A 15,453-nucleotide genomic window follows, 5' to 3' on the forward strand; every position below is an offset into this window, starting at 1 on the left:
CTCCGCAACATCCCAAGGGTCCAGTTTCTCTGGCAGGACCGCCTTCGGATCCCACTTCGCCGCCGCAGTCAGTCAAATAAAAGAATCATCTTCATCTTCAACAAACAGTTTATAACTTGACGCTCAGAGGGCGTCTAGCTGTACCATACGCTGCGCGCCATTTTCGCCGTGCTTCACCAATGTGGCGTTCAAGTCACTTATGCGCTTTCCTTTCGGACTTTGAGAAAGGACCCCACGACAGTTACAATCGCTGCGGACAGCAGCCGGCAATAAGAGATGGAACGTCAGAAAAAGCGTACGCCTTTTCTTTGCATAGCATTTGAAGCCAAACCAAACTCTATTTGATATCTGACATTTTTGGCACATCTAGGGGAGCTCCGCGACCTGAATGAACGAGCCTGGGCTGGAGAGAGTGGTAATTACCTCCCCGTTCAATGACAAACTCCGCTGGACGCTTTCGTCTCACAGTCATCTAACTACGTATCGAACTATTCTACAGATCTCTTTCCAGTCAGCAGTTCGCTTGATTCGTCGCTGAAGAAGAATACGGCCTTTATCAAGCGTCTCCGAACAGGAATCAATGCCTCAGTCCTGCAAACCTTCTTGACCGATATCCGCACTTTGTCGCTCCACAAGTACCTTTCCGAGATTATCTCCGCATGCTATGAGGGTCTCTGCAAACTTAAATCCCCGGGGGAGATCGCCGCGGGCGTGGAAGTCACAAGCGCATTGCATCAGCGATTCGGACCGGACGAGTTCACGAGGCAGATCGGTTGGCTGCTAGGTCGCGGCCTCAGCACACCTGACAAGTCGCAGCTCAGAACCCTCAGCCAGGAGTTGCGCGAGCGTGAAGAGAAAGAGAGGCTCTCCAGACATCGGGTGCTGCTTAGGGTGGTCACGGAGCTATGGCTTGTCGGAGTTCTGAGGACCCTGGATGACATCGAGAGACCGGATGACCTGGGCGCCAAGGGCAAGGATGGTGTAGTCAGTATCGGTGGAAAGGCAACAGACGCCGTGTCGAAGCCTAAGGCGACGCCGTCTGCAGCCAAAGATCAAGACAAAGAAGCCGAGCCGTTCCCTCTGGAGGTCTTGAAAGACCTTCTTGGTCACGATCGCGAGCATGCCAATCTGCCACTTGCCGTGTTATTTGCCAAGAGCTTTAGTTGGGATATTCTAGGAGCGAATATGGTTGACGAAAACCGGAAGACGGTTGATGTGGATGGGACCACGACCTCTGTTGCTCCCGCAGAGACAGTGAATGGCGGAGACGATGCGACGGCCGCCGAGAACGACCCGCCGCTTGTGCCAGACAAAATGCAGCTTCGCTTCAGGAGTATTCTGAGCCGGTATTTGGAAGATGTCAAGGCGCACGTCGTTCGCGACCAGAGAGCATTGGCAGCCCAGAGTCGTCGAAATGCGGAAGCCTACGTTAAGAGTGGCGAGATATTCGAGGACCGTCAAGCGAATTTTGACAAGCAGAGCAAATCATTGGAGAAACTGGTTGCAAACACCCAGGTGTTATGCGAGGTCCTAGGGGTGGAAATGCCAGCCTTGGCCGAGCAGGAAGCGGCTGATTCTGCTTCGAGTGGTGGAATCGGGCTTGTGAAGACTTCGGAATACCTGCGTGGCCAGGGTGAAGGTCCCGGTATTTGGGAGGATGAAGAGGAACGGCGCTTTTATGAAAATTTGGTTGATCTCAAAGGCAAGGTACCGTCGGTTCTGCTTGAGGATGGCAAGAAGAAAAAGTCCGACACCGACGATGCTGCAAAGAAAAAGACAGACGGCGAAGCTACCCCCGACTCGAGCGCAGAGAAGCCTGAAAACGCGAGCCAAACACCAACACCGGAAGAGAAGTCTGCTGCGGAGGCGGAAGATCAGTCCATCGCTATCGCCAGCAAGACCGTTGGGGCTCAGGTAGATGCTCTCTTGGCTAGACTCCCCGAACTTCAAACAAAAGACCAAGTTGATCAGCTGGCACTCGAGTTCTGCTTTCTCAACTCCAAGGCGTCGAGGAACAGGCTCATCAAGGCTGTGTCAGATGTCCCAAAGGGTCGAGTCGATCTTTTGCCACTGTATTCTCGACTGGTTGCAACCCTCGGACAGTATCTTCAGGATATTCCTCAAGGTTTAATAACTTACCTCGACGAAGAGTTTCGCAGTCTTCAACGTCGGAAGTCCAAAGAATTCCTCGGCCAGGTTCGGATGACCAATATCCGTTATTTCGCAGAGTTGACGAAATTCGGTGTTGTTCCGGAGCATATCATCTTTCACTGTTTCAAGGTTTCCCTCGATGACTTTTCACGCATGAACATTGAGATTATTGGCCATCTGCTCGAAAACTGCGGACGCTACCTGCTTCGGAATCCAGAAACATCCCCGCGGATGGCTTCGTTCTTGGAGAAGCTCGGCAGGAAGAAGACAGTCCAACATCTGGGTCAGCAAGAAAGAATGATTATCGAGAACGCAATGTACTATGTCGACCCGCCGCCGCGACCTGCTATTCAACAAAAGGAGCGCACGCCTATGGAATCCTACATCCGCAAGCTGATTTACCTGGACATGAACAAGCGTAATTACACCAAGATTTTGAAGTCAATTCGAAAACTCCACTGGGAAGAACAAGATGTAAGCACACTCTACACCCTTTCGTGCCACAAGTTGCTAATCTCGTTCACCAGGTGGTCGATATCTTGGAGCGTGTCTTCAGTAAGCCGGTCAAGGTCAAATACGGCAATATCCACCTTCTCGCTATTCTTGTCAGTGCACTTTACAGGTATCACCAGGACTTCGTGATTAGTGTTGTAGACAACATCCTTGAGCAGATCACGCTGGGACTCGAACAGAACGATTTCAAGTTCAACCAGAAGCGTGTAGCTGAAGTGAAATACCTCGGGGAGTTGTACAACTACAAAATGATCGACTCACCCGTGGTCTTTGATACGTTGTACCGGATTGTCACTTTTGGATACGGTAAGCATCTTTGGATTCGTTATTGCTTCTATTACTCACATATTATGTAGAAGGTGGAACTCCAATCCCTGGGAAACTCAACCTACTAGATCTACCAGACGATTTCTTCCGAATTCGCCTGGTCTGCACTCTGCTGGACACTTGTGGCCACTGTTTTGATCGTGGATCTGCTAAGAAGAAGTTGGATTTCTTCTTGATCTTCTTTCAGGTACTGCTTCTCCCCGCTCAGTCTTCGAAAGGAGTAGTGATCTAATATTTTCGCAGTACTATTATCTTACAAAGGACCCTTTGCCTATGGACGTCGAATTTTTGATACAGGACACCTTCGCTATGGCTCGTCCCCAATGGAAGTTGATAACTGATTTGCAGGAGGCCACGCAGCTGTTCAGTGATGCAGTCGCTCAGAACTACAAGACTCAGGATTCTGAGAGGCCTATGGAGCCGGACGAAGATGATGCCGAAAGCAGCTCGTCTGATGACGGTCTCGAGGATGACGCGATTCCCGAGGCTGAAGAAGAACAAGAGTCGAGCGATGAAGCTGAAGTGAGTTTCACATCCATAAGGGCGAGGTAGCCTTAAGAGTCGTTACCGATGCTAATAAATGCAGGTCTCTGGCCCCAATGCCGAGCAAGATACTGATAGTGAATCCGAGGACGAGCAGATCTTTGTCACTCGTCAGGAGGAGGAGCGTGATCCAGAAGTCGAGGCTGAGTTTGAGCGCGAGTTCGAGAAAATGATGGCAGAGAGTATGGAGTCCAGACGATTCGAACGCAAGGCTGTGTTTGATATCCCTCTTCCCATGAGGCGCGCTGGCCGTGAGGCTTCGGCGGGTGATGTAGTGAATGAAGCGCCTCCCGAGCGAACCAATACAATGGCCTTCTCTTTGATGACAAAGAAGGGAAACAAGCAGCAGGTTTGTTGCACTCCCTAACCATATGCATTTCATGTTGCTGACAAGCCATAGACTCGTACAATTGATCTCCCATCCGACTCTAGCTTTGCAATTGCCATGAAGAGTCAGCAGCAAGCGGATCGTGAAGAGCAGCAACGCATCAAGAACTTGGTGCTCAATTACGAAATGACCAACGAGGCTGAAAACAACACTGAAGGTCAGCATCCCTCTATTCGAGCCAGTATTCGTTATCTGACTTGCGTTTAGTGGTTGAAAAGCGTACCCCTCCGAAGCTCGACAAGCCTGGCTCGAACCGCACAGCTTTCAGATCCAGAAAGCTCCAACTCAGCGATGTCAATTGGTAGTAGTCCTCTGTGTTACAGTTGAACTTGTTCAGCTGTACATTGCTCCATTAATATTGAGAGTGTACCCTCATCGGTCGATGTCTGAGGCGGTTGAGTAAGCTTCTGCGCGTCAGCTTCGCCGCCAGCGAACTTTGACGAGTGGCCATTAAGCATCACTACATCGTGTGATTTTTGACCTTGGACATCTCGAAGTGTTGACTTGTCTCCGCATGTACCCACCGTGCACTACTGGAAACATTTTATGCTCATGCTGTTCACTATCGAGAAGACTTTGTGAGGAGCATGATATGGCCTTCGTATGGTATGGTTGATGTCACGGAGTGGATTCCGGCGGGGCTAGTTGTGGTCGTTGTCAGGCTACTAGACTCTACGGTCTTGTCTTCTGGGATCGGATCGCGACAGCTCGAATGGCAGTGGCCTCGAAATGCCTGTCTTTGAGTCGGTGAAAGCGGGAAGCAAGATATGGGTGCTGCTGCTAAGCAGGCGCGGACAAGAAGAGGTCATAAAGCTTGGGCCGGGTCACGGTCTTCAGCTGAAGCACAATCCACTTTCCGCGTCTTGAACACTAAATTGCAATAGTCCAACGAAGTATTGATTTACCCGAACTTAAATCATCGATCCCCGTAGAGATAGATCAGTGACACATGGTAAGGTGATATGGTAACTCCGCAGAAGGCTCTATTTTCTATCGCTCCTCTTGCTGAATGGCCAGAACATAAAGTACAATAAGTTACATGATGGAGTAGGGTAATCAGGAGATGAATCAGATGCAGACCAAAATGGCGATGATGGGAAGAACACCCAGACGGATGAAAAGGAAAAGATCGGTCACTCCGGTAGGAAACAGTGTAGGAAAGAGAGCGATGAAGGTATAGTAGTACACGGCCTGAATCCCACATTTCCCACCCTTTCTGGACCGTCCAACTGATACGAGGGAAATTTTGTTCTGCTCGTCACATGTATTAATCTATCAAGATGGGACTGCTCATTTCTCCGTCTGCTGGGCCTTGGTGACAGTGTCGTTCTTGCCTTCGGTATCGTGCCAGGCCTTGGGAATAAGGTCTTCGCTCTCAGCCTGCTCGGCCTTTTCGGCGACTTCCGACTTCACCTGGGCGTGAACGTCCTTTGCGCGAGCCCGCTTTTCTTCGGAGTCAGAGGAGGCATCGATCTCAGCGGCGGGGCGCTGACGGCAGGGGAAGCGGGCTGCTCGCTGGGTTCTGGGATGCCGGCTGCGGTGGCAGCTGCGGCGTCGGCCTCGTCGTCATCTTCGAGTTCGGCACCGTAGACGTCGGGGTACCTCCGGAAGCACTCTTGCATGCCCCTGTCACGTAAGTAGTATTGGTTAGCACATGACTGCATCCCGAGCGATATTCAGCGGGGTGGGGATAGAACGAACTTGAACTTGTCAATGCAGTCCATGCCCTTGGGTTCTTCTGTGGAGTACACGAAGCAGCTGAACGCAGCCTTGAACTCCTCGCCGCAAGGACCATGAGCCATGCCACCCAGGCATGGGCAGTCCCAGTTGATCTCGCCAGTTTCGGGGTTGAAGGCCGCTTCCTGGCCGGCTTCGTCTTCGAGTTCTTGGGGCGACTTCAAGGCGGCTTCTGAGGCGGGTAGGGCCTCGTGCTGTGTGGGCTGCGCATCCGGTTGGGAGACGGTCTTTGTTTCTGCTTGTCTTTCTTCGCGGATTCTGGGCTTAATGGAGTCGATGGTTGGGAGCTGGGTTTCATTGGAAGAATCCGGTGTGTTCTGCTTGGAGAAGAGGGAGACTGTATCGTTGACCAAGTTCAATTAGTATGGGATTCATCTTTTATATGTAAAGCAGCTTGCTATTGTCCGAATATTGCTCGTTCAAACGTATGGTTCCAATTGTGTAGGAAGGGAAAAAAGCTATGACCGAAGTCAAAGATGACGACCAAACCCGGGATTTCGCACATACATGACGGCTGTTCGGCAAAGACACTGCTCGTGTTATAGTAGTATACAGCTCCAGCAGCCAACCCCAGACGGACAACGGTACTCTTCCAACTCCTCGACTTGGTGTCTGGGGGAGCGGTGCTTATCAATCGTCTGCTTGCAGGGCCACGGACTGCGACACCCGGCGCGCGGAGGAGAACTCTGGTCGCAGGACGGAACATGATGCGGAAGGGATGTGAGAAAAGGAAGTAGGGGAATATGAAGGGTCAAATACGAAGCCGGCTATGCAGACATTCAATCGGTATGCGAAGTCGAATTGAGGAGGATATGGCCGGCCAGACCGGTGCGAAGTGGAGAGAAAGAGGATGTGAACGAATTGATGTCCTGCCGGCCTGAGGCTCATGAATTTCCACTTTGAGAGTGAAGTGGGTGGTCACGTTTCGATCTGGCCAATCAGATGACGTCCATATCTACTTCCATCGTCTTCTTTTTGCCAGTGCTTACCATTATAAGAGCTGCGCTGATTAATTCGGTCTTCAATTCATGGCCTCGATAAATGGCTTTATGCTTATGAGGCTGTTATGTAATTCAATCTCTAGACTAAGAGAGAGATGTTTAGTGTTAGTGAAAGTTGGGATACCATAACGATATATATATGACGTGAATGAGAACATCAAGAACGAAGACCATTATGTCGATCTCGTACAGTAGTAGATGAAAAGTGAGACTATAAGGACAAGTCTTCATCGCTAGATGCTCTCGAATGAAGCGCCAATCTGCTTGTCTGATCAACCATCACCAGTCCCTTTCGAAATCTACTACATCCAAGTTAAGCCCCTCAATACAGATTTTCAGTAGAGGTAGACTTTTCCCAATTGCGGCAGAGCATCGTTCTCCAACACAGTCGCTCCCCAACCCAAGACGATCCAACTTAAAAGATCAAGTTGATAAAGTGATCGTCTGTCTAGCCAGACATACTTAGATACGCTTGAATGCCCGTGCGTGACATCACTGCCGTAAGAACGTTATCGTATCGCCATTTCAGCCCGCATCCCAGATACAGATCTCAATCTTCCTCGGATAAGGACCTGATCGAATCATCCTGAGAATTCCAACTCATCAAGCGATAATGTCAACGGAGTGGGACCCAACTCAATTCTTCTGCGACTCCAGCGAACCCATTTCTCCATTTGCGCTGCTCGTCCTCAACCAGCCAATCAACGAAAGAGCCTTTGCTGTCCTGAAGAAACATGGTATGTACCTGCACAGTGCAACTTCTCGATACAATCCTCTGGCATAATCATAAACGTACTTGCTGACTCATTCCAAGCATGCTTCACCATCTGCGCCGACGGCGGCGCAAACCGCTTCTATGACATGATGCACAAGCAGGGGAGGGAATCCCAAGAGGTAAACCAACCTGCTCTGCTCTACACCAAGACAGGACCACCCAAAACTAACAAACCGGAACCCAGCTACCGAACCTCATAATCGGCGACCTGGACTCCATCCGCCCCTCCGTGCGCTCGCACTACGAGGGCCTAGGCGTCTCCGTCATTGAGGATCCAGATCAATACTCGACGGATTTCACCAAGTGTCTCAAGTACCTCCGCGCGCACGCAGCTGAGATCATCAGCAAGCGCAAGACTTCAACCCCGTCGCCGTCTGCGCGGCTGGAGATTCTCATCATGGGCGGCCTGGGCGGGAGAGTCGACCAGGCGTTCTCGCAGATCCATCATCTGTATATGATGACGCGGGAGGTAGCTGGTGAGCCGGCGGCGGGGGATCTGTACCTGGTCTCCGAGGAGAGTATCACGTTTATTCTGCAGTCGGGAAGGCACACTATTCGCACGCCGAGAACGAAGCGGCCTGGTGTGTGTGCTGAGCAGGCTGAGGAGGAATATTATTTTCTGGAGGAGAATGTCGGGATAATTCCTCTATCTGGACCGGCGTGGATCACGACACGTGGATTCGAGTGGGATGTGGAGGACTGGTTGACTGAGATTGGAGGCCAAATTAGTACGAGTAATCATATTCGAGCCGATGAGGTGACTGTGGACACGGGGGTCCCTGTTCTATTCACGTTGGAGCTGGCGCAAAGATTTAAGAGGATGCGGTGATGGAGTCCCAGTTCCGGAGTTACTTTGTTTTCTCTTTTCCGTTTGTTCAAATAGACTCACGCTGGGACGGTGGTTGACACAAGTATATACACCCAAGTTACAGTATATAGAATTCTGATTCGAAGATGTCGGCTATCCCGAATCTGTGGACTAGAGCCGCGAGATTTCCATATGTTTGGAAGCCCGTTAAATGATATATTAATCAATTGATTCCGTGACACCAAAACTAACCAAGTGGATCGAATATACTGAGTATAGTGACAAGAAAACGACAATCCACAGATACAACCAAGGCGCCTCCCTCTGAAGCGAGTACAAAAAGGACCAAAAATTGCAGCAAACAAGACCCAGACAGACATCACGCCGTATTAAACCCCGAAAAGAAGATACCCAAGAAATGAGCTTCAACTCATCCTGACGCCTGAGTGGAGCGAGAAGCCTCCTTGTTCAACTGTCCGACCCTCTTCGCCCTTCCGCCCTTTCTCTTACCGCTGATCTGCTTATATATTGCTTCTCATGAGCTCGACAAATTTGCGCCAACTGCGCAAGAACGCATCATCCAACGCAACCCAGAGCGGACCCCGCCGCAAGACAATGACAAGCACGCATTGAAGCACATATATATCTATATCTACTTGCGAAGAATAGCCTCGTAGAGAGTGCCAACAGTCCCAATTGCAGCAGTGGTAAGCATGCCTGGCCAATGGAAGGGGACAGATACATTCACCCTCTCAATGGAGAAGTTGCTGTACAGACCCATAAAGTTGAAATGATGCGCATAAACCACGTACGTGATGACGGCTTTGGTGATATTGAAACTGAGCGGATCAAACTCAGGACGCGTCTTGTGGCCCTTGCGCGTCTCAGGCGCAGGATTGCCACTTGCTTGCAAGCTGATGTTGAAAAAGTAAGCAAAGAGCAACGGTAGGAGGTAGCTCGTGAGCAGCCACAGGGAGAACGGGGCCCAGAAGGCTCCATCCACAAGCATGAAGAGGTCGGGTACCCTAAGCGCGAACTCGGGGCTATTAATCGCTGGCACAGCAGGGATAGTGGTCAGATAACGGATGGGGATGAGGTCTTTCATAAGAAAAGCGCCTTCAACGGCCATCACGATGGTCTCCACAGCTCGTACGCTGCTCATTTTCGAGCGCAGCCAGTTGGAGGATTCCTGTACGCCCGAACGGACCCACGCGTCGTTGATGCGTTCGCGCCATTCGGCGGTCTGCCGATCAATCGCATCTGTGACCAAAGCAGGCGATAGTGGAGGCTCGACAGTGATTTGCGAGCGCGCAGGAGTCTTGGTTACAGCACTGGCAGCCTGGTTCGGTGTCGAGGCCACCGAAGCCTCCGAGTCGTCCCTACGTGGCAAAGTCAATAAAACTGTTGCTAAAGCTGCACGCGCATATCCAAGCTATCGCGAAAGCCAGCCAGGCGACAACGCGACAGACAAGGAGCTAGAAAGAACACAAAACGGTAAAGGACCTACGTCACTTCAGCCTCCTCCTTCTTCGGCTGTGTTTGCCTCCGACGCGTTGTTCCAGGCGTGGCTTTCCGTGCGGCAGGCGTAGCTTTCTTCGGGGCAGGCGTGACGTCGACCCCGACAGCTTTCTTGACCGGAGAAGTGCGCACGGGCGATGTCGAAGACGCGCGCGTCCAGTATTCCTTCAACTCGGGAACATTGATCAGGATAGTTTGGTTATCTTGAAGGTACTTGTGGAGCGCGACGGCCAGCGCGTCCTTGTTGCTGTAATCCGCATAGCTGCGCACAGATTAGAAGCGCCCTATTTCATTATTCTGTCCTTCCGGGAGCATACTCTTCAAGTCCAGCAGCATGCGCGAGGTCGTTGACCTCGGCTCTGCGTAGCTTCTTCAGCCAATTCAATCCGTTTGACATGGTGATACGCGCGGGTAGACGGGTAGACCAAGAGTGTGGGGACCATGCGACGGGCACAGAACACAGAGTAAGGGATGGGTTGCTTATACTATATACTGGAAGCGCTTATCGAGATCGATATCGAGTGCACAGAGCAAACAAGGTAAACAAAAGTGAAACCAGGGAAAATCGAGGGACTCAATTTAAATAAATAGCCAAGGTAGATGGGGATAGAGAGATAGAGAGTTTGGTTGCATCACCGCCGGAGACAACAGTAAGGCTTGACTACCTGAGGGGGTGACTCGTGGGGCTGGGGCGCTTTGTTTACATTTGGCCGGTTGTTGTGGTCGACCCATCGCCGTTGCTTCGCGCGGTTCGGCAAGCCTCGCCGTCATTGGCCTGGGAGCGATCAACATTGCATCCTCTCCTTACGTGTCTTTGTTCTTTCTTCTCGTCGATATATTCTCGAGAACATGGTTCATTCATTCTATTTCTGTTGGGGTTCTTTATTTTGTTTCGATACCCGAAGAGAAAGAGAGATTGATCTATGGTACACATCGCATAATTAGGCGTCGTCTAATGAGTCTATGCAAGAGAGGAAAGAAACAAACAAAATGCCGTACCAAGACCCCTCCAGAAATGGTACATATACATATCAACAATGACAGTGATGATTTGTGTCATCTTGTCATGATGCGCAATAGCGGAGAGGTTGGTCCGATGCAGAAGGGGAGAAAAATGAACATGCCACAACCCCGCCAGAACGCCCTGCAAAACATAGCCTGCCAAGGCACACACGTATGTTCCGGGTGCGATGCGAATATATTTTAGTTGAAGATAAGGAGCTCGACTAAAGATGACCCGTCTCCTCAGTAGTTTGCCATGTCTCGAGCTGCTTCAGCAGATACTGGTACATGACCAGCATGGTCCCGCTTTGTATGCTGGTCCAAACGCCGCGTGGGCCAACGCCGCGAAACCACCCGGAAAATCCTTCAGTCTGGTAGATCATCTTCAAGCCAGTGAAGAATGACGAGGTGTCCAGGCGAGGCGTTCCAGGGGGCCGTACCGAAGTAGAAGCTCCTCCGGTTGAGATCGGCCGGGAGTGAGTCCGGAGGCTCGAAGTGGTTTGGGTTGAAGTATGCTGCCGAGGAGTCTCCTTTGTAGAAGCGCGCTCAGCGGGGGCCTTGGACGAAGCGAAAGAAGGATTGACAGCATCTGGGTTCTGCTGTGTCTGAATTCGGGTCTTTACGACATCCATTGGGCAAGTAATCACGCCTGCCATTCCACCAGCGGTGGCAGCAGTCAAGATCTCTAGCCCAAGACCGATATCTCTAGACCCTACCCATTCTTTCGCGAGGCGGTGTTCTTGTTCGTAGAAGGCAAACTGAAGAGCAGAGAAAGGTAGATCACGGAAAATGGTAGCCTTGTACCCATGGAAGAGCGCAGAAAACCCTTCTTGTCGAATGATCGTTCGCAGCGCGTCTGAGGTCGAGCGGTAATTATATCCAGAATTGAAATAAGGGTTGTTATAGCGCCCCTGAAGTTGCAGCCGTGTCTTCAACACCTCCGAGGGAACATATACAACAGAAGCGGCCAAGTCCGCAATGAACCCTAGCGAGGAGAAAATAGATGTCAACATGATTGCACGTTCAACTCTCCCGGCGGATCATCTCCGACATACCTCCAGACAAATATGCCACATTCGCGTTGATCCCCGCATCCAACATCCATCGCTTGGTGAATTCATATGTCCCGAAGAAAATGACAGTTCCCGGGAAAGAACCAAGGAGGGCGGGGGTGACACCACCATAAAGACCGCGGAAAAATCCTTCTTGTCGGTAGATGGTCGCATACGATGAGGTCATGGAGGTGTACTTCGGGGGAAAATTAGGGTCGCCTTGTTGCCGGGTCTTGACCGTATCTAGCGAATGCATAAGCATGTCGCCGCAAGTGCCTCCGGTACCTCCGGCAAGCATTGCCTGTAATCAAAGAAAATCCATTCATCAGCACATAAAGAGAAAAGGTCACGTCGCAAGGGTCTTCCACTCTGGTGCGATAGCGCAGACTACCCCAATTCATCACGAGCCAGGTGATTGCGACTATATTGACATACATGTAGATATGGAGGCCGGGGCTCCTCCTCTTCATCCATCAAAGCATCTTGTCCGGCACCGTTTTCCCTCTTCATCGGACTAGCATTCTGAGAAGCATTATTGCCGCCGCTCTTGGTGTTCAGCAAGAATGATGACGATGTAGGCGAATCAGGTGTAGATGTCTCTGTCGTCGAAAACAGGCCCAAGACACGCGAGGTCAAGCTCATTGCAAGGACACCGCAACCCACCAGATCGTGGTGCGGGCCAGACCACGGGGGTTGAGATGCGGCGGCGTAGATTTAAGACAGCACGCCACCTCGAGCGAAGATGACGGGAAGGTGAGAGCGAAAGTGAGAGTCAAGCGCAAAAGAATACAGTTCAATATTATACAATTTCTGAAGGGAATGGAGAGGCGAGGATCGGTGACATCGCACCTCTCGATATGCCGAACAAGAAGAGAAGGGTGGTTGTTTCTTCCTATCGGCCTCTTGCAAACACCGCAAAAAGTTCCAAAAATTTCGGACGGGTTTTCCGCTTCCTCCGCCGCCCGAGCCCTGTGACAGCCTCAGGCACCATTCCCGGTCAACCCAGGAGATTTCCTACTGAGGAAGACAACTAGTCGGGATTGCACATATTCTGAAAGAATATCAAGAAACCTTAGTGTCACTATTGAACTTTCGAAAGCCCGTTAACAGACATGATATGCTTATTTAAAAAAGTGACAGCCAAGACAGTGCAAATGGCTAATAGAGGACCAACAACAATCAACAATATAATCGCACGGTGAATGACGATATAAGATGCATTGAAGATCTCATTGCATCTCGCACATCCAAGCGTAGCAGTATCTCTGCAAGAAACATAGAGCAAAAGGAGACTACGTCCTATGCCCGCTCCCCCATGCATACTTCAGCCATTCTCTCGCATAATTTTCACCACCAGCTCCTATCTTCAGAACCACGGGCCAGGCCAGATCATCGTCAGACCAATGGTCTTTATATTCGTAAAAAATCATCAGCGAACGCAACGGATATCTGCAAGCGCCCCCAAGGAACTCCTTGGAAGGAGAACCTTGACAGGATTTCCGTGGGACCGCTCTTCATTACAGACATAGCCAGCATTTTGGATAATTTGGACTACTGAGGCTTCTTGGCAGTGGCGCCGGCGGTGTAGCGGCTCAGATCCGTGGTCTCGTATCCCCGGCGCACAACGTTCTTGAACTGTTCCCAACCCTGGCGAACTGCGGGAGGAGTGCTCTGGTGAGAGACGGAGGCATCGACTCTGGCGGTGAAATGACGGACAGCCTGCTGGACGAAAGAGCTCTGGGAATATCTGGCGCGGAAGAAAGCCAGGTAGAGGATAAAGAGAAAGACGCTGCCCTTGGAGAAGGTGAGTAGGGAGACCACCAATCGGAAGAGGAGCGCCATCTCGAGGCCGGCAACAAGATCCATGCTGGTATCGTAATATTGTTTGACAAATCTTCCAATGGTATCCGCCAAAGGAGACTGCTTCGCAGCAGGTTTGGGAGAGCCAGGGGAGGACGGGGAGGCCACGCCAGTCGCGCCCTGGCTAGGAGGCTGCAGAGTAGGAATCAAGTGGGCACGTGTATAGGTGGCAACGTGGAAAACGGAGTACACGCTGAAGGGAAGCAGAGCCAGAGGGATCTGGCGAGAGTAGAGCCACACCAAAGCCATTCCTGACGTAGCTTCGTAAGCCAAGGCTGTCCGAGAAGTCATTGTAGCGATGAACCGCCAAGGAACCACTCACCAAGGTACTGGACATTTTCGTCTCCAGCGAGCTTCAACGCAATACTGGGAACGCTGCCCTGGAGACGGCCTCGGGCGATGTGTGCCTTGTACACAACAATTCCATATGTTCCGGCAGCCGCAATAAACGCCAGGCGATATGTCACCTGTGCAGCAGAGGAGTAGTAGTTGAAGGTGACATAGGACAACAGATAACGGAAAACCGAGATGAGAAGCGTCACGTGCCTGTAGATGGTCAGTGAACCTGCCAGCTAATGCTCCTGCATTCTTCGAAGGGGCCCTGGTGGTAAAATCGCAGGGTTTATGTGCGTTGACGGCGCCGAGCAAACCGAGAATGCAATAAATTCATAATTCGAGTCACTGACGGGGCGGATCGAGTGCTGTTCTTGCAATATGAACGGTGACCTACCCAACAAACCAAGCAAATCTATAGTGTTCACGCCATCTTCGTCAGTAACCAAATTATGAGACTAATGTGCAATGCAGTCCACATACTGTAATGTTTGAACGAGAGCCTTTAGCCTCTCAGGAAGTGGCAAGTTTGAGGGGGGTGGAGGAGCCATGAGTGCTTGTGTGGATAGCTGTTGTCTCAAGTGTTGCGTAGGCGGAGGAAGTAGGAAGGACGGAAAGATACTGTGAAGAGGAGTGACAATGGAATAGCAGAGACACTTTTTTCGGTATTAGGGCAAAATTCAGTTAATTGAGGCTGGCTGGCTCGATAATCCTTCAACAAACTGTGAGGGGGAGGCTGGGCGGGGAGACGTTGCGACTTGGGGTGTGCGTTTAGTCTGTATTATTGGAAGTGGTTTAGCTGGAGAACGGGCGGGAAGCTCTGCGCGGCTCTACTCCGCCTCGTCATTAAGTGACGTCGAGAGCTACCTCGGGATGATGCAACTGCTGGCCATTCTCAATGCAAACCTCAACTTCTGCTATACAAGTTTTTGAACGACTGTGCGCGCACACAACTCTGATTATCGCCGTCCGTTGACTTTTCCTTTGCTTTTCATATCCTTGATTTCCCTTACTTGTTGGTCGCTTCTCTGTCCTCCACTACATCATATCCACAACACATACGGCCCAAGACATCTAGCGAGAGAAACGAGATTACTTTTGACAACAACTTAAAATTGACAACTAGAACAGAGCAGACTGTAAGGGAAATAGGACATCGAGAAGGATGGTCGAGGGTGAGGTATTTCACTAAAATGTGTAACGAAAAGGGCAGAAGAGGGCAAGAGAATAGAATATCACGAGTGATTGGCCACATTGGGGAATAGGAAACAGGCAGACACCAGGTATAACGTAGGCGAAAAGTACATGACGCGAAGTGGAAATTGGGCGTAAGACAGCTGATTTCGACCTGAGCGGGCCACAGCCCCTGCTTATTCATAACCCTGTAAGTGAAGCAAAGGGACAACGCGAGCAAGCAGACATATTACTCGTCCGCTCGCCTGTTC

General features: G+C 50.8%; 8 protein-coding genes across 8 annotated transcripts; 2 read left to right on the plus strand and 6 right to left on the minus strand.

Annotated features, from left to right (window-relative positions):
• Positions 1-23: 23 nt before the first annotated feature.
• P174DRAFT_270620 (uncharacterized protein) lies at positions 24-428 on the minus strand. Its single transcript, XM_024821520.1, has one exon. The coding sequence runs from the start codon at positions 364-366 to the stop codon at positions 124-126; it is 243 nt and encodes an 80-aa protein (XP_024679278.1). The 5' UTR covers positions 367-428; the 3' UTR covers positions 24-123.
• On the plus strand, positions 389-4,227 carry P174DRAFT_376710 (regulator of nonsense transcripts 2; the record flags this gene model as incomplete). Its single annotated transcript, XM_024822712.1, has 8 exons — positions 389-415; positions 469-2,625; positions 2,679-2,970; positions 3,021-3,178; positions 3,235-3,513; positions 3,578-3,883; positions 3,935-4,079; positions 4,130-4,227. The coding sequence occupies 8 exons, from the start codon at positions 389-391 to the stop codon at positions 4,225-4,227; spliced, it is 3,462 nt and encodes a 1,153-aa protein (XP_024679279.1).
• A 985-nt stretch (positions 4,228-5,212) lies between these two features.
• Positions 5,213-6,469, minus strand: P174DRAFT_453621 (coiled-coil-helix-coiled-coil-helix domain-containing protein; the record flags this gene model as incomplete). Its single annotated transcript, XM_024829172.1, has 4 exons — positions 6,167-6,469; positions 5,624-5,996; positions 5,416-5,548; positions 5,213-5,365 (listed from the first exon to the last, which is right to left on the minus strand). Exons 1-4 carry the CDS (start codon positions 6,363-6,365, stop codon positions 5,213-5,215), a joined length of 858 nt encoding a protein of 285 aa, XP_024679280.1. The 5' UTR covers positions 6,366-6,469.
• Positions 6,470-7,067: 598 nt separating this feature from the next.
• Positions 7,068-8,264, plus strand: P174DRAFT_453622 (thiamine diphosphokinase; the record flags this gene model as incomplete). The annotated part of the gene is made up of 3 exons (XM_024829173.1): positions 7,068-7,397; positions 7,475-7,554; positions 7,620-8,264. The coding sequence occupies exons 1-3, from the start codon at positions 7,274-7,276 to the stop codon at positions 8,262-8,264; spliced, it is 849 nt and encodes a 282-aa protein (XP_024679281.1). The 5' UTR covers positions 7,068-7,273.
• Positions 8,265-8,759: 495 nt separating this feature from the next.
• On the minus strand, positions 8,760-10,437 carry P174DRAFT_270500 (uncharacterized protein). Its single transcript, XM_024821519.1, has 3 exons — positions 10,079-10,437; positions 9,751-10,023; positions 8,760-9,622 (listed from the first exon to the last, which is right to left on the minus strand). Exons 1-3 carry the CDS (start codon positions 10,156-10,158, stop codon positions 8,896-8,898), a joined length of 1,080 nt encoding a protein of 359 aa, XP_024679282.1. The 5' UTR covers positions 10,159-10,437; the 3' UTR covers positions 8,760-8,895.
• Positions 10,438-10,987: 550 nt separating this feature from the next.
• On the minus strand, positions 10,988-12,325 carry P174DRAFT_376476 (putative mitochondrial carrier protein; the record flags this gene model as incomplete). The annotated part of the gene is made up of 3 exons (XM_024822690.1): positions 10,988-11,748; positions 11,819-12,116; positions 12,251-12,325. 3 exons carry the CDS (start codon positions 12,323-12,325, stop codon positions 10,988-10,990), a joined length of 1,134 nt encoding a protein of 377 aa, XP_024679283.1.
• Positions 12,326-12,843: 518 nt separating this feature from the next.
• Positions 12,844-13,251, minus strand: P174DRAFT_270465 (uncharacterized protein). The gene has a single exon (XM_024821518.1). The coding sequence runs from the start codon at positions 13,134-13,136 to the stop codon at positions 12,897-12,899; it is 240 nt and encodes a 79-aa protein (XP_024679284.1). The 5' UTR covers positions 13,137-13,251; the 3' UTR covers positions 12,844-12,896.
• On the minus strand, positions 12,875-14,770 carry P174DRAFT_444452 (uncharacterized protein). Its single transcript, XM_024828087.1, has 4 exons — positions 14,492-14,770; positions 14,406-14,423; positions 13,998-14,221; positions 12,875-13,926 (listed from the first exon to the last, which is right to left on the minus strand). Exons 1-4 carry the CDS (start codon positions 14,557-14,559, stop codon positions 13,367-13,369), a joined length of 870 nt encoding a protein of 289 aa, XP_024679285.1. The 5' UTR covers positions 14,560-14,770; the 3' UTR covers positions 12,875-13,366.
• Between the last annotated feature and the right edge of the window lie 683 nt (positions 14,771-15,453).

Source organism: Aspergillus novofumigatus, assembly GCF_002847465.1.
Source record: "Aspergillus novofumigatus IBT 16806 chromosome Unknown P174scaffold_7, whole genome shotgun sequence".
Lineage (NCBI taxonomy): Eukaryota > Fungi > Ascomycota > Eurotiomycetes > Eurotiales > Aspergillaceae > Aspergillus > Aspergillus novofumigatus.